General features: G+C 45.0%; 1 protein-coding gene across 1 annotated transcript in view; it reads left to right on the top strand.

Annotated features, from left to right (window-relative positions):
• Positions 1-27,455, top strand: part of BBOX1 (gamma-butyrobetaine hydroxylase 1) — a 69,389-nt gene that overhangs the window by 29,693 nt on the left and 12,241 nt on the right. The window contains 1 exon segment of the mRNA XM_048486944.1: positions 8,693-8,891. Within this exon segment, the coding sequence (XP_048342901.1) occupies positions 8,693-8,891 (199 nt within the window).

Below are 27,455 nucleotides of genomic sequence, written 5' to 3'. Positions count from 1 at the left end.
GTCATATTTTGGAGGATATACCTTGAGGTAAGGCAGCTGCTGGTGCTCACAGCTTCTGGGAGCAGGCACAGTCCTCAACCCCCACACGCAGCTGTGTTCTTCTCTTGTATGTGTGCCCTTCCTTGCCCATTATTTGCCACCATCCAATTCTGTCTGCTGTTACTTCCCAGCATTGATGGGGAAGTGTGAGCAGCAGTACCGCACTGGGGGGGGGGGGGCAGAGGGGGCTGACGCCCCAGTCACAACTTGTGGGCATAACATGGGGAGTGCATTTGGCTGCCCCTTACAGCCTCCACTTCCCTGGCTCGCTGCTGCCCATTGCCACTGACCTGCTATCCCCTACCACACTCCCTTGACTTGGGAGGCTTTGACTGTGCCCAGCAGAGTAGCTCATCCACCACTTCTTCTGTCAGCTGCTGCTTCTGCCTGCTGCTGCCTGCCTTTCCCCACTGCTTCTGCCCACCTGCTCACTGACTGATGGGGCAACCAGTGGGCAGCAGCAGTGTGCAGAAATAGCAGTGAGTGGCAGCCACCGGAAGAAGTGGCAGGTGAGCTGCTCCGCTCTGCTGGGCACAGTCAAAGCCTCCTGAGTCAAGGGAGTGTAACATGGGGGGGTGGGCTGGCAGACAGGAAGCGGAAAGCAAGCGAGTGGCTGGGTCTTGCTTGTCTACTCTTGCCCTGAGTGGGACTGGGGTTGGGGGAGGAGTGCATCTGAGCTCGCTGTGGGAAGGCACGTGTCGTATTATAACAGTACACCCCTGGTGAGCAGGTGGTGACACTCCTGGTGGCCATAGCAGCAAGCTCCTGACAGTGCTGTCAGGAAAAGGGCATGAATGTGGTACAGGCAGGAGTGAGCACACATGAACAGGGAAAAAATTAGCAATTAGTGAGGAAATATACAGATAATGTGAAAGGGAAGCATATACAGATAATGTGAAAGGGAAGCATGAAAGGGGCCTGGGTGTGAATAGAAGAGGGACCTTAAATTCTGTCTGCCCAGGGCCTCCCAAAACTTGGAACAGCTTCTAGGTCTATCCACAGTTTAACACATAGTGAAAGAGCTTAGTTGCTTCTGTTGGGCCTCTGATACCTCATCTGCTTTGCAATTACTATTTTATTGTCAGTGTTCATGAGCTGAGATCGATTCTGATGAAAGTCAGTATCAGGTAGCCAGCTCAAGGTTGACTCAGCCTTCTATCCTTCCAAGATCAGTAAAATGAGTATTCATCTTGCAATGTAAACAAAGTCTGCCTAGTAAAAATTGTGATGTGATGTCACCCTATGGGTCAGTAAAGGCCTGGTTCTCCTGGAGGCGATATCGGGCATCTTGGATGGGTGATTTCCAACCTATACTCAGGGAGGCAGGACTAAATGATGTCACTTCCTGTGATGGGTTGGACTCTCTCTCCTCGATCCCCAGAATCGTTCCTGCCTGAGCAGGGAGTGCAGTGCTTGTTAGGACTCCAAGCCCTAGACCTTCATTTATTCACTTCTTCTTCTCCACATTGTCTCTTCGTGAGTTTTTTGTGTCTTCCCTGTTTTTGTCTCCCTGTGTGCTATTGCCTGGCTAATAGTTCGCCACCCCCCCGGCTTTACAGACTCTGCCTCCGTATTTAAGCCTCTCTCCTGAGGGCTAATGGCAGAGCAACATAGCTACGCCCGCTCCTTCTCCCCCCTCCCCCTGACTCCTTTGGGAAGTCAGCAGCGGAGGGCACCAGGGCAGCAACCCGCAGGGGTTTGCAAGAGCTCGGTCACGTCGCCGGAAAGGCCAGCCAGGAATCAAATCCAAGGCTCTTCCAAAAAAAACGCTGCAAAACAGACCAGCAAAAAAGGCGCCGGAAGCCTCCCGCCGAGAAAAAAAAAAAGCTACTGACACGAGCCCAGCGCAAAGGAAGATGAACGCCGGGCTGGCAACGTGAGCACCAGCCCATCTCCCTCCTCCGGGATGTGGGCTGGGCTGGCAGCCCCCACAAGTCCCCAACGACGAAAGCGAAATTCACCGACGCTACCGGACAAGCCGCTGCGCGCCAGGCGCAGGCGCCGGGAGAGCGGGGCCGACTCCGAGGGGGCGGGACGCCATGATGGTGCAGGTATTGAGGATCGGCGCCGCTGGCATTCCAGCGCTTCTGAGGGCTCCTCCCCCATCTCCATTACCAGGCAAGATCGTGGGGGAAAGGAGAGGGAGGGCCTTTCCCAGTCTGCCTCTGCCTCTAGCCTCCCAGAACCACTTCCCTGGGCGAATACTTCCCCAGAGGCTCTGATGGGCATCTTTAGAAAGACCATGAGGGAAGAAATAGCCCAGCATGATAAAAATAAAAAAGCTAGACGCAGGGAAAAGCGCCTTTCCCAATCCAAAAGGTCACATAGGCATAGTCATCACTCCAGTTCCTCCTTTAGGTCACTAAGTCCTCCCCACACCAGTCATAGGGACCCCCTAAACCTCCCTGAGGAGGAAGGTGCCAGCGAAGGGGAGATAGAGGAAACTTCAGACCATTTCTCTGACCCAGAGGAACCTCAGGAGGAGGATAAGGAACAGTGTATAAAGTTTTTCAAAAAAGAGGACCTTGCCCAGCTCATGGCAAAGGCAATCTCCGCCCTCGAACTGCAAGATACACCAGACGCAGAGGACCCCGAGGGCCCCTCCACTTCCAAAAAGACAGTTAAAGGGGTCCCTAAGGGGAAGAAGGGAATGTTTCCTCAGTCAGAGGACACTGCCACAGCCTTCCCTCTCCCTGAATTCTTTGAGAGAAGAATTAAAAGGGAATGGCTTAATCTAGACGCTAATAAAAGTTGCCCTTCATCTTTAAAAAGTCTCTATGTTTTACCAGAGCACATCCATGACATCATCAAGACCCCACTAGTTGATGCCCCAGTAGTGGCTCTCCAATCAGGGGGCCTTGTCACCAAGGACGGAGAAGGGACCCTGAAGGACCCTATGGACCGCAGAGCAGAGGTCTTCTTTAAAAGAATTCACGACAGATTAGCCTTATCCATCAGAGCCCTAGCCCCCTCTTCCACCATGGCTAGAGCCACCATCGTGTGGCTGCGTCGTCTACTTCTCATGATCCCTCCAGAAGCCCAGGGCCTACGCGAAGGAATAGAAAGGATTTTGTCAGCAGTATATTATTGGGCAGACTCCACATTTGATGCACTCACGTTGGTCTCTCGGGCCCTGGCCCTTGGCACTGTGATTAGAAGACAGGCTTGGTTGAGAGCATGGTCAGCCGACTTTCATTCCAAACAGGTTGTTTCCACATTCAATTACCACGGATCAAGACTCTTCGGAAAAGAACTAGACGCCGTCCTAGTCGAGACCAAAGGAAACAAGAAGACCATGCCTAAGTTCGTCAGATCTGATCAAGCTTCATCCTTCAAGCCGTACTCCACCTTCCGATCTCAACGCACCCTCCCACGTGCACCCAGGGACGGCAAACGTTGGTTTCCACAACAGCAGCAGCCCCAACAACAACAATTCCGAAGACACAACACCTTCTCCAGTTCCTTTCGTCCCTACAATCGCCAACAGGGCAGAGGAGCTAAGCAGTTTCAACCCAATAGAACCTCCAGACTTCTGGACTATGCCCTCGATCCCCCCCCAGTCGGGGTCGCCTTCAACATCTTCACCCCCAATGTACACGCGACCACGTCGCCCAGTGGACCAGGGAAGTCTTCACCTCAGGTTACCTTTCTAGGAATTCTCCAGCCTCCCAAGGTCCCGCGATTTCGAAGCTCTACCCATCTCAATGCAATCCGGACAAGCTAAAAAGCAACCAAAGAGGCAGTGCAACACCTTTCTCAAAATTCAATAGCCATCGAGCTGGTACCCACCTCGAACGCTTCCTGGGCGGTGTTTATTCAACATCTTCTTTCACCGCTCCCAAGCTGAACGGAGATTGGAGAGCCATCTTAAATCTTCGACATATGTGAATAACAGACACATTCGCGCCAAGGCTGCTTCAAGATGGAAACCTCCGATCCATCATGGGAGGCCTCTTCGCCCAGACGATTACCTCACATCACTGGATCTCACGGAGGCCTACCTCCACATTCCGATCAACCCCTTGCACAGACGCTTTCTTCGGTTCACGGTGGGACCAGACCACTTCCAGTACAAATCCCTTCCGTTTGGACTTGCCACCGCACTTCGAAGTTTCTCTCGAAGGTACTCCTAGCACTCCATCATGGTTCTACGGGAACGGGGATTCACATTCCACCAGCATTTGGACGATATATCCTTGTGCTGCTCCTGAAGTTCAAGAGAACAAGCACTTCAGGACCTGAACATCGTCATGACCACACTTCGCCAACACGGCTTCTTGGTAAACTTGCAGAAGAGCTCCCTCAACCCGTCGAGACGGATGGAACACCTAGGGGCAATAATAGACACATCACTCAATCGCCTGTTCATTCCTCCAGCCAAGATCGCCAAGATCCAAAAGCTTGTACTCAGCTTCCTTCCAGCCAACAGAGTCTCTCTTCTGCAGCTTGCCAAACTGATGGGACTGTTCATTTCTGTCATAGACATGTTACAATGGGGCAGGTTTCATGCCCGGACATTACAATTGTTCCTTCGACCTTATCAGTATCACATCATGCAGAAGAGGGATCGCTCCCTACAGATCTCCACAGAGCTCCGCAACAGCCTTCGGTGGTGGTCTCATCAACAGAATCTCTCGCGAGGAAAAGTTTATCTCTACCCACACAGACTGCAGATCTTCACCGATGCCAGCCTCAGTGGGTGGGGAGCGTCGTTACAACAGAACTTTGCCCAGGGCGTCTGGTCAACAACCCAGGCCAAACTACCGATCAATGTACTAGAGATGAGAGCCATTCTGCTATCCCTCCAACACTTCCAGCCCCTTCTCCAGGACCGCCACCTCCTGGTCAGGACGGACAACATTGCCGCCAAGGCCCACATCAACAATCAGGGTGGGTCCAGGTCCCGCCGGCTTCATCGGGAAGCAACGGCCATCCTGTCCTGGGCGGAGAGTCATCTCCTATCGCTGTCGGCGGAACACATACAAGGAACTCTCAATACTCAAGCAGACTGGCTGAGCCGACAGTCGGTAGTCGAGGCGGAGTGGCAACTACACCCCGACATTTTCCACAGACTGACTCTAGAGTTAGGAAATCCATCTCTGGACTTGTTCTCCGCCAGCGCTAGCCAACGCCTAACCGGGCCTCGCTTTCTTCACCAGATACTTCCATCCAAAGGCCCAGGGAACGGACGCCTCTTAACCACCCCGGCCGGCGGAGCTCCTATATGCATTCCTCCAGCCCCTGCTGCCAAGACTCCTCAGGAAGATATGGCTAGAGAAATGCCGGTCATTTTGGTAGGGGCACCATGGTGGCCCAGACGGCCATGGTTCTCAAGTACACACATACTGGCACTGGCAATTTCTCCACCGCTTCCAATTGCCCACTGTAGACATTATGTTATCTCAAGCGTCCCCATCGGGCCCACCCCAAACCAGGGTGGTTCTGTCTGACCGCGTGGAAGTGGAACGCCAAGCACGAGCGACCAAGGGCTATTCCGGCACAGTTATAGTCACCATCATCGGATCGAGAAGAGCATCCACTGCACGCCTATACAATTCCTCTCTGGAAGGAGTTCAGTCTCTTTGGGCCTGGGTAAAAGAGTAAGATAGAACCCCTCAGTCCTTCCATCTCGACATTCTTTTTATTTCTTCAGCACGGCTTCGAGAAGGGCCTCAGGAGCTCAACGCCACGTAGATATTCTCCAGCAGGCCTAGCCACCGTGATGGCCTAAGTACAATTCATGAGGATACCAGTCACCGTAGGCACCCGGACATTTTAAGATTTCTTAAAGGTGTCTCTCAGCAACAACCTCCGGTAGTGCACAGGTTCCCAGCCTGGAGGCTTAACACGGTTCTGTCAGCTCTTACCAAGCCACCCTTCGAGCCCATCCAATCCATCAGTCTCCGCTGGTTACGGATGAAACTACTGTTTCTCATCGCCATCACCACTGCCAGGAGAATATCAGAAATTCAAGCTCTCTCAATCAACTCTCAGTTATGCATTTTCCACAAGGACAGAGTGGTCATGCGTCTAGACCCGACCTTCATTCCGAAGGTTGCCTCCACCTTCCATCTCAAACAGGAGCTCATTATCCCGACCTTTTGCCCTTCTCCTTCACATCCCAAGGAAAGACTCTGGCATCACTCTTTGATCGCCAGGGAGGGCGCCAAGGCATCTATTATCCGCAGACGTGGAATTCTATCAGAAAGACTGAGTCCCTTTTCATCAACGTTTACCCTCCAAACGTCGGAGCCAGAATTTCCAAGGCGTCCCTCAGTTACACCTTAAAGAGCTGCATCTCCGAGGCGTATAAGGCTTCCAACATTCCGGTCCCTCCCGGCATTACAGCTCATTCTACAAGATCCCAAGAGTATTGCCAACGCCATGCTCAGGCTGCCTCAGGCATTCCCCTAGAAGACATATGTAGAGCAAGCAACATGGTCCTCTGTCACATCCTTCATTAGGGCACTACAGATTACACACCATGTCAGCTAACGACAGCCTTTGGCACCAGAGAGTGCTAGAACATATATTTGGAGACTAGACACCCACCCGGTAAAGGGGACACTGCTCGGGGAGGTCCCATCCAAGATGCCCGAGATCGCCTCCAGGAGAACGGTCCATTGGTACTCACCCTGAAGGGGCCTTCTCCTGGATGGCGATGAGGGCATCTTGGCCCTCCCTGAGGTCATAGTCTCCGTTGTACAGCATCATTTTAGTGTTAGAATTATAGTTAAAAGTTAGGTCTTCTTGGAGTTCGTTATAGGTTTATTATTCATGTTCTGTGTTATAATTCTATGTTGTTGTCACTAATCCTGTTATCCGAGATCTCTACTTTACTCTACTGCTAAGCCAATCGGATTCTGGGGATCGAGGAGAGAGAGTCCAACCCATCACAGGAAGTGACATCATTTAGTCCTGCCTCCCTGAGTATAGGTTGGAAATCACCCATCCAAGATGCCCTCATCGCCATCCAGGAGAAGGCCCCTTCAGGGTGAGTACCAATGGACCGTTCTTCACAGAGGAGTACCTTTGCTTTTACCTTACAATAAACACTTTTTATTGTTGAATTTGTGAGCTCACTAGACTCTATCATTCTAGAAAGAATATGTATCATTACCTAAGTTGCTGGAGCAGTTGGGTCCATAAATGGGTTTGTGCTTGCAAAACTTCATGTGGAAAGGAAAAGATTCAATACCTGGGCTGAAATGTGGTGTGCCCTCTGTGTAAAGAATGCAGTCTACAGCTAGATTAATACACTAGATCAGTCTGCCTTTGGTTAGATTTGTAACACAAGACTCAAACTGGCCCTTATAGATTTGGTTTAAAATATTGTATCTGTTTACACAATAGGCAGTATTATATACACATTTTGGATGAGCAAAGTTCTTTCTTGGTAAGTTTCCAAAGTATTACTTTTGTAACTTGTCTTCTCTGTACATTAAAAGCAGACTTTTTTCCTCTTTTGGCAGATATTACTGCCTTTTGTGAGCCACCAGACAATGGAGCAGATGCATTGTTTCATAGGATGCTGACAGCATGCTACAGCATGCTACCACAGCAGTATAAGAGAATTTTCTTTTGGAATTTAGTTGTTCAGCTTTGTATATATTCTGGTGGTGAAGCTTCGCTGTGTGGTTGGAAAATAGGGTAGCAACTGCCTTTTCATAGCTTTGTGATCACAAGACATGTTTAGTGGATAATAAGAGCTGATGTTATTTTTTTCATACAGCATTTTGGTAAATCCTTTGATTTGTTGGAAGTTTCCTAAATTAGATCAGATAGGATTCAGTGAAAGCAACTTTTCCACTGCCCTATCACTCTTCTATTGTAATGTGAAGATGCAGGGCAATACTGGGTATGTTCTGATCCTTGCTCTTGGTTCAATTCATGCAGGTCAACAATAGGTCCAAACACATCTGACTAGTGACTTTCACAAACTATGGCACAAATTAAAAAAACTAGCATTTCTGCATGTACAAGGGATTTCCACCTGTGAAGCATGATTTTCCAACCTACTTCTCTCTGTAGCAGTCCAAAATGCCATCCACAGTCCTGTTTCTGGGGGATCTCATGTTCTTCAGGAAGAGGATTTCAGAAGCATTTCAGGCTGATGCAGGAAGAAGACATAAGAAAGTCATGCTCTGCTGGGGTGAATTGTTGCATCTATGGAACCACTACTCTGGATGCTTGTTTTTATCCAAGCCTGTGTGTCTACCCAGAATCATATTGTTGAATTGTCTTCTACATGCAGAGCTTGTGTGGACTACAAATTGATATGGAAACATCCCCTAAAAGTGAAAAAAACCAGAATATAAAATAGACCACAGTGTGGAGGAAAGAGAATAAAATATTTTGAGAGAAGGAGGCCAAAGATAGGAAGGAAAATTCTATCCTCTGTTAGCTTTTTTGACTAAAGTCTGTGTCACATTGTATTTTAGACATAAGGTATAAAATGCATAAAATGTATTCATTTATATGAAGTTGAAACTGCCAGCAGAATCAGCTACAGTTCATATTCTCTTGATGAAATATTTGTCCAATTTCTTAATCAAGTATATTTTGTTCAGAAGGTCCATGGATTGATTTTGGTTCTCAATTCTGAAATAAATAAAATCTTAACTTTGATTTGTGTATAATTTAATTTTTGCAGAACGTCAATACTGGGGTTCTGATCTTCAACTCCCAACTATGTCTTTTGAAGAGGTTTTATACTGTGATGAAAGTGCATACAAGTTGTTGGTCACCCTGAAAAAGGTGGGGATTGTGCTGCTCACAGGAGCTGCTTGTAGACAGGGAGAGCTGCATAAACTTGGACAACGGATTGGTTTCCTTCGCCTCACATTTTATGGGTAAGTTACAGCTTTTTAAGTACCTTTTTTCTTGGCAGATATGTCATCCATTTTGTGTTTTGTCATTTTAGGGTGAAATAGCTTTGTTGGGTGGAAGGGTATTGTTAATACAGAATTTTCTTCAAATTAATATGAGAGTTCAATGAATAGGAGAAAATATGGCTAGGGATGTGCTTTCAGATATATATCAGATGGGACATGCATCCAGCATTCAGCTCTGCACTCTTTGCTGCCTCCAAACCCAACGTGGACTTTGATGGAGGTGCAGAGCTGAATGCTGGACCTGAGTTCCTAGCATTGAATTCCCAGTGCACATGTAATCAAATAGGATCCAGGGAAACTGCTTCAAACTGAGTCAGGCCAATGTTCCATACATTCCTGTTCTGTCTACAGACTTTACAATGACTGGCTATGAAATTACATGCCTTTTATCCAAGATCCTTTTAGCTACGTATTCCAAAGGAATAAACTTGGAATGTGTGCATGCAGACCTCCTTTTCTGCCACAGATGACAGGTGAAATATCTTTCATAACTCTTTGCATATTTTACCTGTTTCTCCTGTGTGCAGCCCATCTTTTCACTACTTTAAGTTCAGTACTTTTACAGTAAGGAAGATTTTCCAAAACATGGGATATGAATATCAGTCTAGTCTGGGCGGGGGGGGGGGGGGGGGGACAATTTGGTGACACCCAAGGATGATATCACTGTGGACAGCTGCGCTGCCTCCAGTGGAGGTCCAGGTGGCACAGCAAGCAATGGGAAAAAGGTAACCCGCTACCACCTAGAAAACTCCACAGGAAAAAGTGACTTATGCCATCTGTCAGAGGGCTGCATTGGGGGTGTACATGTGCCAAAAGGTCTTTGGAAGCCAACTACAGTAGTCTTCCCCTGGGAATGCCCCTAGTGCACCCCCAGCTGCACCAGCATCTCATTTTGGGCTGGCATAGCTTCAGCCTGGCAGCCTTATATGAGTTGGGCACAGCAAAGCTGTGTGTCAATTATATTTGTCCCTTATGCCAGCGGGATGAGCAAACACACCATCACAGGCATGCACCGCTTCCACAACTCCTTCCTTGGAGTCCTTTTTAAAACTTACTTGAAAATGCCATGCAGGTTCATTGTGGAAAGATTCATCACTACTAATACCAGTGTGATGTTTTCTTTCTCTGCAAACCTCTGCTGCAGCACTCTCTTCATAAAACAGATCTACTGCATTTCATGAAAGTTCACCTGTGTTCATACTTTTTTATGCCAATGTGACGGACTTCAGAGAAATGTATGATTTTTATAAGTGCAGGTCTGTCTAAAGTAAAATATTGCTTAAATACAGAGTGGGCATAAAGGCCTAGGAACAAGAGAAGCCACCCGATTGGCTATGGCATCCTGCACTCAGATTGTCCTAAAGGCTAGATGATGCAGAGTGGGAAGAGGTTAACTCCCTGACAGTACATTACAAGAGGCTTTTGGTCTTTAGAGTTCGTTGTGTTAAGAGCTATTGTGCCTTAACTGAGTTTTAAAAACCTAAAATCTCTGAGGAGAATAGTGGCAGTCAGTGTGTTGAAATCTGTATATAATTGCTTTCACACTCACAGAGTTCTATGGATAGAAGAAAGTATGGCTAGGGACGTGCTTTCAGGAGTATATCCAGACGTGAGTGTGAAAGCAATTATATACAGACTGAGTGAACTGGTGGAGCAGTTTATTGACAAGTCAAGCTGAAGGGGACACTCACACCAGTGAGAAATATCTTCAAGTGAGAGAAGAATTCCAATGTACCAGTTAGACCCCTTCCGCACATGCAGAATAATGCACTTTCAGTCCATGTTCGCAATTGTTTGCAAGTGGATTTTGCTATTCCGCAGAGCTGCAAAGTGCATTGAAAATGGATTGAAAGTACATTATTCTGCATATGCGGAAAGGGCCTCAGTTTGAGGTAATGGGATGCTGTATGTTTTCGCAGTAAAGTATTTTATATTTTGTTGAAGATTTTTCTAACTATGAGGGCTGAGTGAATGTATTGAGTAGCCTGTTAGTGCCTTTGTGAACAAGCCATTAGCCAGAACATCTTAAGTAAAATGAACTGTACTATCTAAGAAACAACAATAAAACATTTAATCTGAATTATAACTATAAAACAGCTAATCTGAAGAACTGAATACTGAATCTCTGTGCCAAGCTCTAGTGTATGTCTATTGTTACTGCCTTATTTGTCTCATCCATTCCTTATGTCCAAATTATTCATCTCCCTTTCCCATATCCTCTCTGTAATAAGCCTTTTATTTTGTTTGAAAACTGCGTCAGTATATATTTTGTGTGTCTTATTAAGGGGCTTGCCTAGAGTGGTTTTAAATCAATGGGTATCCATCAGCTTCAGGGTCAGTTGCAGGGCTGAGGAAAAGTGCTTTTGTTATACTAAACACTACTATTTCTGAAGCACCTTAGTCCCTGAAGGGAAAAGGCTAGAAAAATCTGACAAGCTAAGTCAGTGAGTTGTTTCCCTTCCTGAAGGAGACATGAAAGTCCATCATAATCAACACTAAAACTTTCAAATTTGTGATTAAGAGAAGGTGGACTACCTATTCTGGAGTACTGGGTTTGATTCCCCACTCCTCCACATGAGCGGCAGTCTCTTATCTAGTGAACCGAATTTGTTTCCCCACTCCTACACTCCTGTTGGGTCACCTTGGGCTAGTCACAGTTCTCTCAGAACTCTCTCAGCCCCTAACCTCACAAAGTGTCTGTTGTGGGGAAAAGAAGGGGAAAGGAGTTTATAAGATGCCTTGAATCTCTTTATAGGAGAGAAATGTGGATTATAAATCCAAACCCTTCTTCTTTGCCTGTTGACCATCTGCTGTTCTCTACTAACTCTCCCCACTCCTGCTCAGAACTGTAACAGTGTACTTCCACTAGAACAGGGGTAGGGAACCTGCGGCTCTCCAGATGTTCAGGAACTACAATTCCCATCAGCCTCTGTCAGCATGGCCAATTGGCCATGCTGGTAGGGGCTGATGGGAATTGTAGTTCCTGAACATCTGGAGAGGTTCCCTACCCCTGCACTAGAAGAAATCATGACTAATTTTTTTTCTCTGTAATGTACCATTTTCTTAAACATGTCACTATGTTTAATATGTTCTGTAAAAAGTGGCTATTTTAAATTCATATGATAGCCTTGAGAATGTGCCTACATAATTCAGACAATAATGAAGCACATTTTCTTCTTCCTGCACAGGCACACTACAAATAAGCTAGTTTGAAACTAATCACAAGGAGATTTAAATACTATGTCTTCCCAAAGAACCATTGGAACTGTAGTTTTGTAAAGGTGACTGAGAATTCTTTGTTAAAATTTCCTTGTAGTTTTAGTAAATGACATTTCTCAGGCTTCATTATTTTTGAGCTATCACAGTTGGACAGGTTTAAACCTAATTTGAATGTTTAGTGTTAGACCCTGATCTTAGAAGTGCTTGTTACTCACCGTTAGTCACCATTTGAGCTGTAGAAAAATTCCACATTAGAAAATGGTTGGTGTGAAAATATTACCGTTTGAGCTTTTATAGACTAGTTTGGTTATTCTCATGATGATGAGAATTCACATTGGTATTTTAAGAAACCAATGTGTCATGTGAAAGTGACTTGATATATTACCCCTCTCCCCTGCCAGTGATGTTATGTGACCAAGCAGGCTTGCTGTGTTGTCTGGTAGCCATGGTCTATGCCGTCTGAGGTACCCCACTTGCCAAGCTACTGATCCTTGTGTGATCTCCCATAGTCTTTCTTGCTGTGCCTTCTGCCTTTTCTTCCTGAGAAGTATGTAAACATGAGGTTTCGGACAACCTGGATGATTTCCTCTCTCCCTGTCTTTCATAATGCCTCAAGTTACCCTGATGCTGAAAAACAAATGCTTGGACAACCATTGTGAAAATATACCCTAGAATTCTGATTAGAACATAAGAACATAAGAACAAGCCAGCTGGATCAGACCAGAGTCCATCTAGTCCAGCTCTCTGCTACTCGCAGTGGCCCACCAGGTGCCTTTGGGAGTTCACATGTAGGATGTGAAAGCAATGGCCTTCATGCTGCTGTTCTGAAAGCACCTGGACTGTTAAGGCATTTGCAATCTCAGATCAAAGAGGATCAAGATTGGTAGCCATAGATTGACTTCTCCTCCATAAACCTGTCCAAGCCCCTTTAAAGCTATCCAGGTTAGTGGCCGTCACCACCTCCAGTGGCAGCATATTCCAAACACCAATCACACAAGCAAGTGAAGAAATGTTTCCTTTTATTAGTTCTAATTCTTCCCCCCAGCATTTTCAATGAATGCCCCTGGTTCTAGTATTGTGAGAAAGAGAGAAAATTCTCTCTGTCAACATTTTCTACCCCATGCATAATTTTGTGGACTTCAATCATATCCCCCCTCAGACGTCTCCTCTCCAAACTAAAGAGTCCCAAACGCTGCAGCCTTTCCTCATAAGGAAGGTGCTCCAGTCCCTCAATCATCCCTCGCTGTTCTCTGCACTTTTTCTATCTCTCTTCAATATCCTTTTGAGATGTGGTGACCAGAACTGAACACAGTACTCCAAGTGTGGTCACATCTACGGCTTTATATAAGGGCATGACAATCTTTGCAGTTTTATTATCAATTCCTTTCCTGATTATCCCCAGCATAGAGTTTGCCTTTTTTCACAGCTGCCATACATTGAGTTGACATTCCCATGGAACTATCAATTAAGACGCCCAAATCCCTTTCCTGGTCTGTGACTGATAGCACTGATCCCTGTAGCGTGTATGTGAAGTTTGGATTTTTTGCCCCTATGTGCATCACTTTGCATTTTGCTACATTGAACTGCATTTGCCATTTCTTAGCCCACTCACCTAATTTATCAAGGTCCGCTTGGAGCTCCTCGCAATCCTTTGTGGTTCTCACCACCCTACATAATTTGGTATCATCTGCAAACTTGGCCACCACGCTACCCACCCCTACTTCCAGGTCATTTATGAATAGGTTAAAGAGCACTGGTTGCAAGACGAATTCTTATTGGACCCACTCCCCACATCTCTCCATTGTGAGAATTTCCCATTTACACCTACTCTTTGCTTCCTGTTTCTCAACCAGTTTTTAATCCATAGGAGGACTTCCCCTCTTATTCCTTCATTGCTGAGTTTTCTCAACAGTCTCTGGTGAGGAACTTTGTCAAAAGCCTTTTGGAAATCCAAGTAGACAATGTCCACTGGTTCCCCCTTATCCACATGCCTATTTACATCCTCAAAGAACTCTAGTAAGTTTGTAAGACAGGATTCTGCCTCTGCATTTCATGCTGACTCTTTCTCAGCAGGTTTTGCTTTTGTACATGTTTTATAATTTTATCTTTAATGACAGATTCTACTAATTTACCAGGAACAGATGTCAAACTGACTGGCCTGTAATTTCCCGGGTCCCCCCCTAGATCCTTTCTTAAAGATTGGTGTGACATTGGCCATCTTCCAGTCTTCAGGGATGGAGCCTGATTTCAAGGATAAGTTGCATATTAAAGTGAGAACATCAGCAATTTCATGCTTGAGCTCTTTAAGAACTCTTTGGTTAATGCAATCTGGCCAGGGGACGGTAGCATTTAGTTTATCAATGGCTGCCAGAACTTCTTCCTTGTCTACCACTATCTCGGCAGACCTCTCGGATTCACTCCTAAGAAGCTTGGTTCAGGTGCAGGAATTTTCTCCTCACCTCCTTTGGGTGAAGACAGATGCAAAGAATTCATTCAGCTTTTCTGCAATCTCCCTGTCAATCTTTTAGCACACCCTTTGTTCCTCCTTTGTCATCTAACGGCCTACCGGCTTCCCCTTGCTGGCTTCCCTGCTTTTGATGTACTTGAAGAACTGTTTGTTGCTGATTTTGATGTTCACAGCCATGCTGCCCTCATAATCCTTTTTTTGCCTCCCCCTTTACAGCTAACTTGCTTCTCTTTTGCCACCATTTGTGTTCTCTCTGGTATTCTTTTATCAGTTAAGTTGGACTTCCATTTTCTAAAAGACATCTTTTTTTTTTCCCCTAATAATTTCCCTCAACGCCCCTTGTTAACCATAGTGGCTTTTTGACTGGGCTGCCTTTCCTAACCTGTGGCACACATTCCAGTTGAGCTTTTAAGACTGTGTTTTTAAATAACCTCCAAGCATCTTGGACATTTTTGACTCTCTTGATTTTCCCTTTTCAGCTTCCTGCGACTATCCTCATCTTTGAGAAATTTCCTTCTTGAAGGCTAATGTAACTACATTAGTAGTTGTCACTTGTTCGCATGCAGAGATACTGAATCTGACAGCATTGTGGTCGCTGTTCCCTATCGCTCAACAACACTGACTTCCGCATCTAGGTCCTGGGTCCCACATAGAATTAGATCTAGGATCACATCTCCCCTGGTTGGTTCCTACAACCATCTGCTCTAAGCCACAGTCATTTAGCATATCCAGGGAATGTTCTCTCCTTACTATGACCTGAACATGCATTTTTCCAGTTTATATGGGGATAGTTAAAATCGCCCATTACCAATGCACATTTTGCCTTTGTTGGCCTCTCTAATTTCTTTTTTTTCCATCTCCAGAATCCTCTTGTGCTTTGGTCAGGGGATCTATAATATATTCCTAATGTTAAACTATGCTTCACCCCTGGTATTGATATCCACAGTGCTTCTGTAGAGGAATCAGCTCCCTGCATTGTCTATTTTATGTGACACTATGCTCTCTTTGATGTAGAGGGCCACCCCACCCCCACACGCCTCTGTCCTATCCTTCCTGTAGAGCCTGTAACCTGGGATAACAGCATCCCACTGGTTCTCCTCATTCCACCATGTCTCTGTGATGCCCACTATATCAATGTCCCTCTTCAAAACTCTGTACTCCAGCTCCCCATTTTAGGTCTAATGCTTCTACTATTAGCATAGAGACACTTGTATACTCTGACTCTGTCCCTAACCTGGATTTATGTGTTTTGCCCTCTAGCCTTTTAGACACCTATCACTTATCACATTGCTATGTTCCTCACTTGTATGTGGTTGATTTAAAAAACCTCCTTCTCTGTCTGCATCCCCATGGACTCTGTATTCAACCTAAGTCACCTCAGCTCCTGTCGGCTTTCCCCAGGAATCAGTTTAAAAGCTGTTCTGCCACCTTTTCAATGTTGAGCTACCAGCAGCCTGGTTCCTCTTGGTTAAGATGAAGCCCGCCCCTTTGTACAGGCCTGCCTTTATCCCAAAAGGTTCCCCAGTTCCTGACAAATCTGAAACCCTCTGCCTTGCACCACCTCTCATCCACGCATTGAGACCCTGTATCTCCTGCTTGCCTAGCTCGCCTCTAAGTGCTGGTGGAACAGGTAGCATTTCAGAGAATGCCACCTTGGGGTCCTGGATTTTAACCTTTTCCTAGCAGCCTAAATTTAGCTTCCTAGAACCTCCCGCTACATTTCCCAATGTCATTGGTACCACTGTGGACCACAACTGCTGACTCCACCCCAGCACTGTCTAACAGCCTATCTAGACGAAGGACATCCGCAACCTTTCTCGCATTCAGGCAGTCACCATGGGTCATCACTTGTCACAAACCCAACTCTCTATATTCCTGATGATCAATCACTCCACTACAAGGAGCTCCCCACCTCCCCGAGGGTATCCTCAGTGCGTAGAGGATAGCTGATCACCAGTTAAGGAAGGGATCCCATCTAAGGGAGCATCTTCCCCACCTCAGACTGGCACCCCTCTGTCACCCAGACTCTCATTCTCCATGACATCTGGAAGAGATGTCACCTTGGGGAGTGGGACCCGCTGCTAGGTCCCTGAAAGCCTTGTTTGTTGCCCCTCTGCCTCTTCCTCAGCTTCTTTCCAGGTCTGCCACCTGTCAAGAGAACGGATAATGCTCCTTGAGTGCCAGGAGCTCATTGCAGCAGGGCACACCCACCTAATTTCTGGCCTAGTGGCAGATAGTCATACATGTGACACTCAGTGCAAAACACTGGCAAGCCCCCATCCCCCTGCTGGCTTCCTGCCTTCATATGTGCTTTTGTTTAGATATTTAGATATTAAACTTTTAGTCAGTGCCCCTTGGAGCTATCTGTACCTACTATCCCTCAAGAAATGTCCTTATTAATTAATTAATTTATTTATTTTTAAAAGAGACTGAACTAAAGACTGAATGACTCACCTCAGGAGCCCCACCTTTAGCAGCCCAGGACAAAGAGTAACCTCTGTTAACCGCTGTTAAGCCCCACCTCCAGCAGTCTCAGCTCTTAGCAACCTTACAAGGAGAAAAGAGATAACCCCTGCAAACCCCTGTTAAAAATACACTGTTTTAAAAGATGTGGCTTTGAGAAAAGCCCTCCAAAATCAGAACACCAGAGTCACTCTTGTTCTTCCTGGCCCAGATGCCTTGTCCACTGCTGTTCTTTTCTCATGCTGGTTCCAGAGACTGAACTAAAGACTGAATGACTCCACCAGAGCCCCACCTTTAGCAGCCCAGACAAAGAGTAACTCCTGTTAACCGCTGTTAAGCTCCCCACCTCCAGCAGTCTCAGCTCTTAGCAACCTTACAAGGAGAAAGCAGGATAACCCCTGCAAACCCCTGTTAAAAAATACACTGTTTTAAAAGATGTGGCTTTGGAGAAAGCCTCCAAAATGAACACCAGAGTCACTCTGTTCTTCCTACCCAGATGTCTTGTCCACTGCTGCTCCTTTCTGCTGGTTCCAGAGACTGAACTCCAGCACTGAATGACTCACCTCAGGAGCTCCCACCTTTAGCAAGCCCTTCCAGGACAAAGAGTAACCTCTGTTAACCCCTGTTAAGCCCTCACCTCCAGCAGTCTCAGCTCTTAGCAAACCTTTTAAGCAAGTGGGGAGAAAAAAAAGAGATAACCCCTCTGCAAAACCCCTGTTAAAAAATACACTGTTTTAAAAAGATGTGGTTTTGAGAAAAGCCCTCCAAAATGAACAACACCAGAGTCACTCTGTTCTTCCTGGCCCAGATGCCTTGTCCACTGCCTGTTCTTTCTCTGCTGGTTCCAGAGACTGGAACTAAAGACTGAAATGACTCACCTCAGGGAGCCCTGCACCTTTAGCAGCCTTCCAGGACAAAGAGAGTAACCTCTGTTAACCCCCTGTTAAAACCCCACTCTCCAGCAGTCTCAGCTCTTAGCCATCTTACAAGGAGAGAAAGAGATAACCCCTGCAAACCCCTGTTAAAAAAATACACTGTTTTAAAAGATGTGGCTTTGGAGAAAAGCTCCTCCAAAATGAAACACCAGAGTCACTCTGTTCTTCCTGGCCCAGATGCCTTTGTCCACTGCTGCTCCTTTTCTGCTGGTTCCAGATGACTTGTAACTAAAGACTGAATGACTCCACCTCAGGGAGTCCCCACCTTTAGCAGCCCAGGACAAAAGAGTAGCCTCCTGTTAACCCCTCTTCTGTTAAGTCCCCACCTCCAGCAGTCTCTCAGCTCTTAAAGGACCTTTACAAGGGAGAAAAAAAGAGATAACCCCCTGCAAACCCTCTTGTTAAAAAATACACTATTGTTTTAAAAAAGATGTGGCTTTTGAGAAAAAGCCCCTCCAAAAATGAACAACACTTGTGAGTCACTCTGTTCTTCCTGGCCCAGATGCCTTGTCCATCAAGTAGTTCTTTCTGCTGGTTCCTAGTAGACTGAACTAAAGACTGAATGACTCACCACCTCAGGGAGCCTCCCAACCTTTAGTGCAGCCCAGGACAAAGAGTAGCCTCTGTTAACCCCCTTGTTAAGCCCCCCCACCTCCAGCAGTGCCCTGGCAGCTCTTAGCAACCTTTACAAAGGGAGAAAAGAGATAACCCCTGCAAACCCCTGTTAAAAAATACACTGTTTTAAAAGATGTGGTTTTGGAGAAAAAGCCCTCCAAAATGAACACCAGAGTCACTCTGTTCTTCCTGGCCCAGATGCCTTGTCCACTGCTGCTCCTCCTTTTTTCTGCTGGTTCCAGAGACTGGAACTTAAAGACTGGAATGACTCCACCTCAGGAGCCCCACCTTTAGCAGCCCAGGACAAAGAGGTAACCTCTGTTAACCCCCCCTGTTAAGCTTCTCCCACCTCCAGCAGTCTCTAGCCTCTTAGCAACCTTTACAAGGAGAAAAAAAAGAGATAACCCCTGCAAAACCCCTGTTAAAAAAAATACACTGTTTTAAAAGATGTGGGTTTTGAGAAAAGCCCTCCAAAATGAACACCAGGAGTCACTCTGTTCTTTCCTGGCCCAGATGCCTTTGTCCACTGCTGCTCCTTTCTGCTGGTTCCAGAGACTGAACTAAAGACTGAATGACTCCACCTCAGTGAGCCCCCACCTTTAGCAGCCCAGGACAAAGAGTAAACTCCTGTTAACCCCTGTTAAGCTCTCCACCTCCAGCAGTCTCTCTAGCTCTTAAGCAACCTTACAAGGAGAAAAGAGATAACCCCTGCAAACCCCTTCCGTTAAAAAAAAATACACTGTTTTAAAAAAGATGTGGCTTTGAGAAAAGCCTCCTCCAAAATGAACACCAGAGTCACTCTGTTCTTCCTGGGCCACAGATGCTCTTGTCCACTGCTGCTGCTCCTTTCTCTTGCTGGTTCCAGAGACTGAACTAAAGACTGAATGACTCCACCTCAGGAGCTCCCACCTTTTAGCAGCCCAGGACAAAGAGTAACCCTCTGTTAACCCCTGTTAAGCTCCCCACCTCCAGCAGTCTCTGCAGCTCTTAGCAACCTTTACAAGGAGAAAAGAGATAACTCCCTGCAAACCCCCTGCTAAAAAAATACACTGTTTTAAAAGATGTGGCTTTGAGAAAAAGCTCCTCCAAAAATGAACACCAGGAGTCACTCTGTTCCTTCCTGGCCCAGATGCCTTGTCCATCAAGCTGCTCCTTTTCTCTGCTGGTTCCAGAGACTGAACTAAAGACTGGAATGACTCCACCTCAGGAGCTCCCACCTTTAGGCAGCCCAGGACAAAGAGTAACCTCTGTTAACCCCCCTTGTTAAGCCCACTTCCAGTCTCAGCTCTTAGCAACCTTTACAAGGAGAAAAGAGATAACCCCTGCAAACCCCTGTTAAAAATACACTGTTTTAAAAAGATGTGGTTTTGAGAAAAGTCTCCAAAATGAACACCAGAGTCACTCTGTTCTTCCTGGCCCATGCTCTCACTGCTGCCTTTCTGCTGGTTCCAGAGACTGAACTAAAGACTGAATGACTCACCTCCCAGGAGCCCCACCTTTAGCAGCCCAGGACAAAGAGTAACCTCTGTTAACCCCTGTTAAGCCCCACCTCCAGCAGTCTCAGCTCTTAGCAACCTTACAAGGAGTAGGGCAAAAGAGATAACCCTGCAAACCCTCTGTTAAAAAATACACTGTTTTAAAAGATGTGGTTTTGAGAAAAGCCCTCCAAATGAACACCAGAGTCACTCTGTTCTTCCTGGCCCAGATGCCTTGTCCACTGCTGCTCCTTTTCTGCTGTCTCCAGAGACTGAACTAAAGACTGGAATGACTCACCCTCAGGAGCCCCACCTTAGCTGCCCAGGACAAAGAGTAACCTCTGTTAACCCCTGTTAAGCCCCCCACCTCCAGCATGTCTCAGCTCTTAGCAACCTTACAAGGGAGAAAAGAGATAACCCTGCAAAACCCCTGTTAAAAAATACACTGTTTTAAAAGATGTGGCTTTGAGAAAAGCCTCTCAAAATGAACACCACCAGAGTCACTCTGTTCTCTCCTGGCTCCCAGATGCCTTGTCCACTGCTGTTCCCTTTTCTGCTGGTTCCAGAGACTTAAATCCAAAGACTGAATGGACTCCACCTCAGGAGCTCCTGGCACCTTTAGCAGCCTCCAGGGACAAAGAGTAACCTCTGTTAACCCCCTGTTAAGCCTCCCACCTCCAGCAGTCTCAGCTCTTAGCAACCTTACAAGGAGAAAAGAGATAACCCCTGCAAACCCTTCTGTTAAAAATACACTGTTTTAAAAAAGATGTGGTTTTGAGAAAAAGCTCTCCAAATGAACAACACCCAGAGTCACTCTGTTCTTTTCCTGGCCCAGATGCCTTGTCCACTGCTGCTCCTTTTCTGCTGGCATCTCCAGAGACTGACCGAAGACTGATGACTCACCTCAGGAGCCCCACCTTTAGCAGTCTAGACAAAGAGTAACCTTCGCTTAACCCCCCAGCAAGCCCCCACCTCCAGCAGTCTCCAGCTCTTTAGCAACCTTTTACAAGGAGAAAAGAGATAACCCCTGCAAACCCCTTCTTCTGTTAAAATACACTGTTTTAAAAGATGTGGCTTGGAGAAAAAAGCCCTCCAAAATGAACACCAGAGTCACTCTGTTCTTCCTGGCCCAGATGCCTTTGTCCACTGCTGCTCCTTTTCTGCTGGTTCCAGAGACTGAACTAAAGACTGGGAATGATCCACCTCAGAGCCTCCCACCTTAGCAGCCCAGACAAAGAGTAACCCTGTTAACCCCTGTTAAGCCTTCCTCCCACCTCCAGCAGTCTCAGCTCTAGCAACCCATACAGAGAAAAGAGATAACCCCTGCAAAACCCCTGTTAAAATACACACTGTTTTTTAAAAAGATGTGGCTTTGAGAAAAGCCCTCCAAAATGGAACACCAATTGAGTCACTCTTGTTCTTTCCTGGCCCAGATGCCTTGTCCACTGCTGCTCTATTTCGCTGGTTCCAGAGCCTGAACTAAAGACTGAATGGGACTCCACCTCAGGAGCTCCCACCTTTAGCAGCCCAGGGACAAAGAGAGTAACCTCCTGTTAGCCCCTGTTGTTAAGCTCCCACCTCCAGCAGTCTCAGCTCTTAAGCAACCTTACAAGGGAGAAAAGAGATAACCCTGCAAAACCCCTCTGTTAAAAAATACACTGTGCTTTAGTAAAGATGTGGCTTTGAGAAAAGCTCCTCCAAAATGAACACCAGAGAGTCACTCTGTTCTTTTCCTGGCTCCAGATGCCTTGTCCACTGCTTCTCCTTTCTGCTGGTTCCAGAGACTGAACTAAAGACATAAGATTATTATCATTATCTTATGTAATTTGGGAAAGTGGGAGGACAGGGCTAAGGGAAAATGATCAGCCCTATATCTAACTCAAGCAATACCATTCCGTGTAATTGCACCATTTCTGTCTCTTTTCCTTAGTTTGAAAAGCTACAAAAAGGACATCCAGGGGCTTCCAGCCAAAGAAGACCCTTAATGTTTTTCCCGCTTTTGACTGGGATAGTAACAATTCCAACAAAATATCCCTTTTATTTTGAGCACTGCAGCCCAAAAGTTAAGAAATAAGAAAAAGCATCTTCTCCTTTCTCTGAAACAATTAAAAATAAAAAGAAGGAAAAATATATTCAGAATCTTGGCTTGGAATAGCCACATTCTTTCCACATTAGAACACAGGAGCAGCAATGATTTATTTGCCTCTGATAAAAACATTTTTTTAAAAATCTAAAGCCACGTGTGAGCTGTATCGGCACATGAAGCATTGACTGAACACAGAATGGTAAAGATGGGGAAAATATTTTCATCCAAACTATTCTTTCTGAGGCTGAGAATGAATGAAGAAGATCCTTCTCTGTCATTAGTCAGTTGCTTGCTAATTAAGAGACCTGTAGGGAATGCACCAGCCAAGTAATAAGTGAATGATAGAAGGGAGAAAAATATCTTGCTGAGCTGAAATTGACAGCACAAAAATTAAAATTTGGGAAGTTGCCACCTCAAAAAATTATAGAAAAGATTCTCAAAGCTGGAAAAATTATTGACAATGGATATAAGTTTTTTCAATGTCATTTCTACTCATGGATTTACATTAATGAATTATATTATCAATTTCAGGCAAGGGGGAATCAAATCCTCCTGTCTTGACATGCAAAGCAGTCCCATTTAAAGGGGGTAAAATTCCATAAGTTTTTAAGAAAGAACTGCTTCTACATCTAATGTGTACAGTTCAGGGTGGATCAGTGCAGTTATAATGACATTTTACTATGTCCATAGCTGCAAAATTTGATAAAACCAAGACTGATTTCTGAACATATGATGATATAATCGGGTTGTATTACTATTAAAACTGCTATTAACTACTGTTTTTTTTAGGGCTAGTAGCCTAGAATAGTGGGCTGATAAGTTTCCTCTGGGGGAGCTTGTTATTAGGAGATGGACTTCCTTATAGGTGGATCATGTAGAAATTTCTGTGTTCAATGAGAATCTTGAGTGTTTCTTCATAGAAAAAAAGGCATTTGCCTCCCATCTTGGGAAAAAAACCTTTCCATTCTGCTGATTGTATACAGGGAGGCATACACATACCCTCATAGTCCAGGACTGGTTCTATGCCAGTCCCTTAGCCATACAAGAAACACTGTTGTCTGGAAAGCAATAAAATAGTGTATGGACAAATTATCACATGCAAGTGCTCTTAAATGGGTTAACTTCAACAGTGCGTGCCCATTTTGGTTCCCTCTAACATTAATGCTTCCATTATGCATGCCTTCATTGTGTGCTTCTTTCCATATTTTTCATGTTTTCTATCTTTATGCATTGGCTTTGCTTTTCCCTCTTTGCACCTAAATATTTTCTTAAGTTGGGTCTCATTTGCATGGACTCATAATTTTTAGAATGGAACTGATAGGTTTTGTGGAATTCGGTAGTGATCTCTATGTGAAGCTCCAACTGTAAACTTCCAGATTTGTTTGGACTATTCAGTTTTTGTAGATCTCTCTTCCTTCTCTAGTGCTATCTCTTCTTCCTTCTCTAGTACTACTTTCCAGAGGACTGTCCCCTGCTTCCCAAAAATTAGCAATCCCTCTAGTAGCCTGCAAAAAAATAATTGCTAGCAAAATTGCCTTTTAGCAAATCACAAGCAATTCTCTTTCAATTTTGGCACTCACAAATCAAATGGTAGACTTGTCTTGGATGATATTGCTTCAGGTTTTGACTGTCACTTAATACTAGTGGGAGGTGATTGCATGTCTGAGTTCTCCTCCATCAGGAAAAAAAAAAATCTATGTATCTGGAAAAAGTATGTGAAGGAGAAAAGTAAGAAGAGTTCATTCTAGTCCCCCCCCCCCCCACACCCACACACACAGTTACCTAGTTTTCCACATGGAAAATATGCAAACATTTGGGGTACAGTATAAATGTAAAAGATTTTACCATTTGGATTTTTTTTTTGTAGAATGTGTAATGTGAACTTCTCAGCTTCAATCAGATATGTTTTGCAAGTTCCATTGTTCTGTAAGTTGGACTGTGGACTGGAATTTCTGATCTTGGTGTCCCCCCCTACATAATCCACATATACACACCTGGGCTTTCTTTCTCATGGAAGATTTTGGGACAAATATGAGAAATCTGTAATATATAATGGCCTTGAAACACATGGCAACAATGAGTGACACAAAGTTAACACTTTGTTTAGTGAAGGTTTTTTACAGAATTGTAAGCTACTTTGTTTGCTGGACTAGGAGGAGTTGGTAATCTAAAAATGGAATTAAATTGGAAACCGTGGATTCTGCCAACAGGCTTCAGAACTGTTCAATGTATTGTCAAGGCTTTCACGGCTGAATTGACTGGTTGTTGTGGGTTTTCCGACTTTGTGTCTGTGGTCTTATAGTTTTGCTCCTAACATTTTGCCTGCATCTATGAATGGCATCTTCTGAGGCCTGTCATGGTAAGACATGTTGCCATGGAGAAAAACACTTATTATGGTGACTTGTCTCTGAAGATGCCAGCCATAGATGGGGGGCAAAATGTTAGGAGCAAAACTCTGAATCAAATCATGGCCACACAGCCTGAAAAAAACCCCATAAAACTGTAGGCTTGAGAGAGCAGAGGCATACTGTGGGGAAATGGCACCTGGAGACAACTCCGGAGCCTGTCCCCTACCTTTCACCCTCACACCCCCATGCTCAGGGCGGGCTATAGGTCATGCACCTCTGCTTGAGAGCACTGTGTTTAAGTAAGTTGGCCTTGTAGACCTAAGGAAAAATCAGCCTAATGTCAGTAACTGTCTCAAGGGGAACCAATTCCAGAGACAGTCTCCCTTTACCTGGGCCTAATAACCAAATAGCAGATCAGCACAGATACATCAGAGGGGACTAACATGCCCAGTCCTTCCTACTACACAAGATGGGGCGGGGGAATGCCCCAGTGGCTGCAGTCCCAAGAAATATTACCTTGATCTGGGAGAGGCAGTGGCTCAGTGGGAGAGCTTTAGGTTTACACATGTAGGTTCAATCCCTATATTTCCCATTAAAAGGATCAAGTGATAAGAAATGACTCCTTTTGCTCTGTTCATTTGTTTAAAACAGGAAGAAGCAAAATAAAGGGGAAAACTCAAAATCTAACAGTTAATTTTAAAATGAATTTTATATATATTTATAAATATTGATATGGGTGTAAGGTCCTCCATGCATTTATTTACAGGAGGTGAGCATTTATCATTCCAGTTTGTAATACAAATCTATTTGTTGTAGGGTCCATTTTCATTGACAGTCAGTTTGCTTTTAAGAGATGGGCAGATAGTTTAAAGTATATAAGTATCCGCTAGTAAAATCAATAAACATTCTCATGGGTTGAATTTCAGGGAGTTGTTCTGTGTGGCCATTGGTCTTGTGGATCTTGTTCTCAACATTTCTACTCTGCATCTGAGGGAAGTCTGTTACACCTCTGAAGTTGCCAGCCACAGATGCAGGTGAAACATTAGGAATAAGATCCACCAGATCACAGCCACACAGCCCAGAAAACCCACCAGAACCAGTTGAATTCGCCACAAAGCCTTCGACAATAAATTCTCATACAGAATTGATATGAACAATAACTTCCCTCACAGAAAAGAAATAAATGACTGGACATGCCCAAAGCATATGTTTGTGAGTTAAAATACTAGCTGTTAGACACTTCATTCGTCCTTTGATAAAGAGACACTGTGGTATCCAGTATATCCTAAACATAATCTTTGCTAAGTAAGTCATAATTTAACGTGAATTCCTAGCCCCTTATTGCATTCATTCCTGAGACCCTGCAGATCATATTCATTAATTGACACTCTAATATTTAGAAACAAGCATTGTAATTTCATTTTCTACATCAAGTCTATTAGAGTTTCCAGGATCAAAAGGGGAAACTACACAAAGCCATATAGGACCTTGTTTATATACCAACAGACATTGCAATTGTAAATATTGCCACTCAGCAGAAGTTGACAAGTCAAATTTAAGGTGAGAAAATGACAAAACTCATTGAGGCAACCCTACACTGTTCAAGCATACTGTGAAGCATATTTTCCCACCAGAGACTGAACCACCTTTGATAACATGTAAATTGCCCAGGCTAATGTTATAATAATGTCCCACTTCTAGGAAGATATTTCTCTGGCTCCAAAGCTCAGCCACAGGGAACTACTGGAAAGTGTCTCTTTATTTGAAAATACACCCACCACTTTTATAGTGGCACTTGAAAATTATGAATATCCAAAAAAATAAAAAATCTTTTGTTAAATAACAAGGATGGTGTCCTATTAATGTAGTCCACTATAAAAAATGTTCAGTTCTTTTCACAGGCTTTAGAGAGCATCATTAAGCTTTTGTTTTTCAGTTTCTAATTCTTATATGAGAGGATTTTCTTTAAACTATTGGGCTCTTGTAAACTAGTACGCTTTTACTTCGTGCCCTGAGCCTATCTTCAGTCAGACACTCAAAATTTACAATCTTACTCCTGAGGTATCCTTTGCAGGTTTCAAATACAACAGACCAGGAAATTTTCTGTTCTTATAGTGAAAAGACCAAATCTCAAATTGGAAAGATAACAATTGCTCTGTCTCTTCCAATAATAAAATAACAATAAGTGGGAAAAACAGAACAGATTTTTAATTGTCTCAGTCTGATGGTGGACATGAATGTTCTTTCATCTGTACACTATTATTTGAGCACACTTAAGCATGACTTCTGCTAGTTCCTAAGCCTGTATTCTGATGTCGCAAAACCAACTGGACTTTATTTGAAATGAGAATTTGTCTGATTTATTTGTTATTACTGTATATACTCGAATAGGTTGACTTTTTTCAGCACAGTTTTGTGCTGAAAAGGCCTCCTTGGATCTCTTATAATTTGTGTCTTGCAGAAGCTGGTTGCCTCCGCAGCCAGCTTCTGCTTCTTTGACAAGCCTTCGGCTCTCGGCCATAGCAGCAGCGAGAGGGAGGCTTTAAAGGGCCCTTGCTACCCCTGCCATGGCGGAAGGGGCTGTCAGGGCTTTCAAAGCCTCGCCTGCCATGTCGGGAAGCAAGGTGCCTTCACCACAGGGTGCAGAGATCCCCCTGCTCACCTGAGTTGGAGAGGGGAAGGGCTAGGCTGCACCCCTGCCTGGCCTGTGATGCAGGCTGGATCCAAGCCTGGCACAGGGTGCAGAGAAGACTTCACCTACTGAAATGAATGATACTCTACCAACTATAGATGGAAGGTGGACTGGAGTCTTGAAATTGTGCAGAAATTTAACCTCAAATGTCAAGGTAAAAATATTCTGTAAACTCCTTTGGGTGACAGCTGTCCTTAGTTGGACAAAATTTTCCTCCCTTCC

The sequence above is a fragment of the Sphaerodactylus townsendi genome, linkage group LG02 (assembly GCF_021028975.2).
Source record: "Sphaerodactylus townsendi isolate TG3544 linkage group LG02, MPM_Stown_v2.3, whole genome shotgun sequence".
NCBI lineage: Eukaryota > Metazoa > Chordata > Lepidosauria > Squamata > Sphaerodactylidae > Sphaerodactylus > Sphaerodactylus townsendi.
This window is presented reverse-complemented; position numbering and strand designations above follow the sequence as displayed.